This window comes from Gracilinanus agilis, unplaced genomic scaffold, assembly GCF_016433145.1.
Source record: "Gracilinanus agilis isolate LMUSP501 unplaced genomic scaffold, AgileGrace unplaced_scaffold50202, whole genome shotgun sequence".
NCBI classification, from domain to species: Eukaryota; Metazoa; Chordata; class Mammalia; order Didelphimorphia; family Didelphidae; genus Gracilinanus; species Gracilinanus agilis.
This window is the reverse complement of record NW_025384914.1, coordinates 1-1,349: the sequence shown is the minus strand read 5'-3', so window position 1 is coordinate 1,349 and position 1,349 is coordinate 1. Positions and strand designations below refer to the sequence as shown.

Below are 1,349 nucleotides of genomic sequence, written 5' to 3'. Positions count from 1 at the left end.
GAAAGAACAGACTATACACTTACTCTGATAATAGAAGAGGAAAAATGAAGGACAAAGAATGGATCAAGAACTTTGAAGAAGATGTAGAGGGGATGATGAAAAAGGGGTTGCCAAGTCGTTTTAAATCATATTTATCCAGTTGTATTGATGATTAACATTAAATGTGCAACTATGTGAGTATGTGTATGTATATACACATATGTATACACTCACATATGCATTTTTTCCAGCATGGGCAGGCAGGGATCACTGAGCCTGGGAGATAGATAGCCTGCCTCTTAGAAGGTTTGCTAGGCCTGCCTTCATATCCTGATTCCTCAGACTATAGAGGAAAGGGTTCAGCATTGGAGTAACCGCTGTGTAGACCACCGACGAGGCTGTCTCCTCAGTGGAGGGACAGAAATAAGCACTCAGAACTGTCCCATAGAACACACAGACCACAGAGAGGTGGGAGCCGCAGGTAGAGAAGGTCTTGAGCCTTCCTCCACTCCCAGATGGGATTCTGAGGATGGCTGAAACAATGAGAACATAAGAGGCCACGATACAAAGGAAAGGGATCGTCATCACTGGGCCACCCACAGCAAAGACCATCAACTCATTGATACGGGTGTCAGAGCAGGACAGCTTCAGAAGGGGGCCAATGTCACAAAAAAACTGAGACACTTCCCCTGGCACACAGAAGGAAAGCTGGGCCATGAGGAGGGTGTGAATCAGGGCCACCAGATTAGTGAGAACCCAACACAGGCTCACGAGGAGGATACAGATCCTGGGGCGCATGGCTGTGCTGTAGTGGAGAGGGCGACAGATGGCCACGTACCGGTCATACGCCATCACGGCCAGCAGGAAGCTGTCTAGATCCCCGAAAGTCAGGAAAAAGTAGAGCTGCGTCAGGCATCCTATGTAGGAAATAGTGTGACACTGGGTGGACGTATTCACCAGCATCTTCAGGACTGTAGTAGAAGATAAACCGATATCAGCTAAAGAGAGGCAGGCCAAGAAAAAGTACATGGGGGTGTGGAGACGAGCTTCCAAGAGGATCGCCAGGAAGATGAGCAGGTTCCCGACTAGAGTCACCAGGTACATGAACAGAAAGAGCCCCAAAAGAATCTGCTGGTGCTCCGGCTTATGGGAGATCCCCCCGAGGAGGAATTCAGAAACACTAGACTGATTTCCAGGTCCCATGTCATTGACACATCAGAATGTAATAAAGGGTCTAAGGAAAATAAATGCGCATTACATATATAAATATATATATATATGTATATGATATATATAAATAAATGAACATTATATATGTAAATATATAATATATATAAAATATAAATAAATGAACATTATATATGTAAATA

At 44.6% G+C, this 1,349-nt stretch overlaps 1 protein-coding gene across 1 annotated transcript; it reads right to left on the bottom strand.

Annotated features, from left to right (window-relative positions):
• Positions 1–246: 246 nt before the first annotated feature.
• LOC123255700 (olfactory receptor 1N1-like) lies at positions 247–1,182 on the bottom strand. The gene has a single exon (XM_044684450.1). The coding sequence runs from the start codon at positions 1,180–1,182 to the stop codon at positions 247–249; it is 936 nt and encodes a 311-aa protein (XP_044540385.1).
• Between the last annotated feature and the right edge of the window lie 167 nt (positions 1,183–1,349).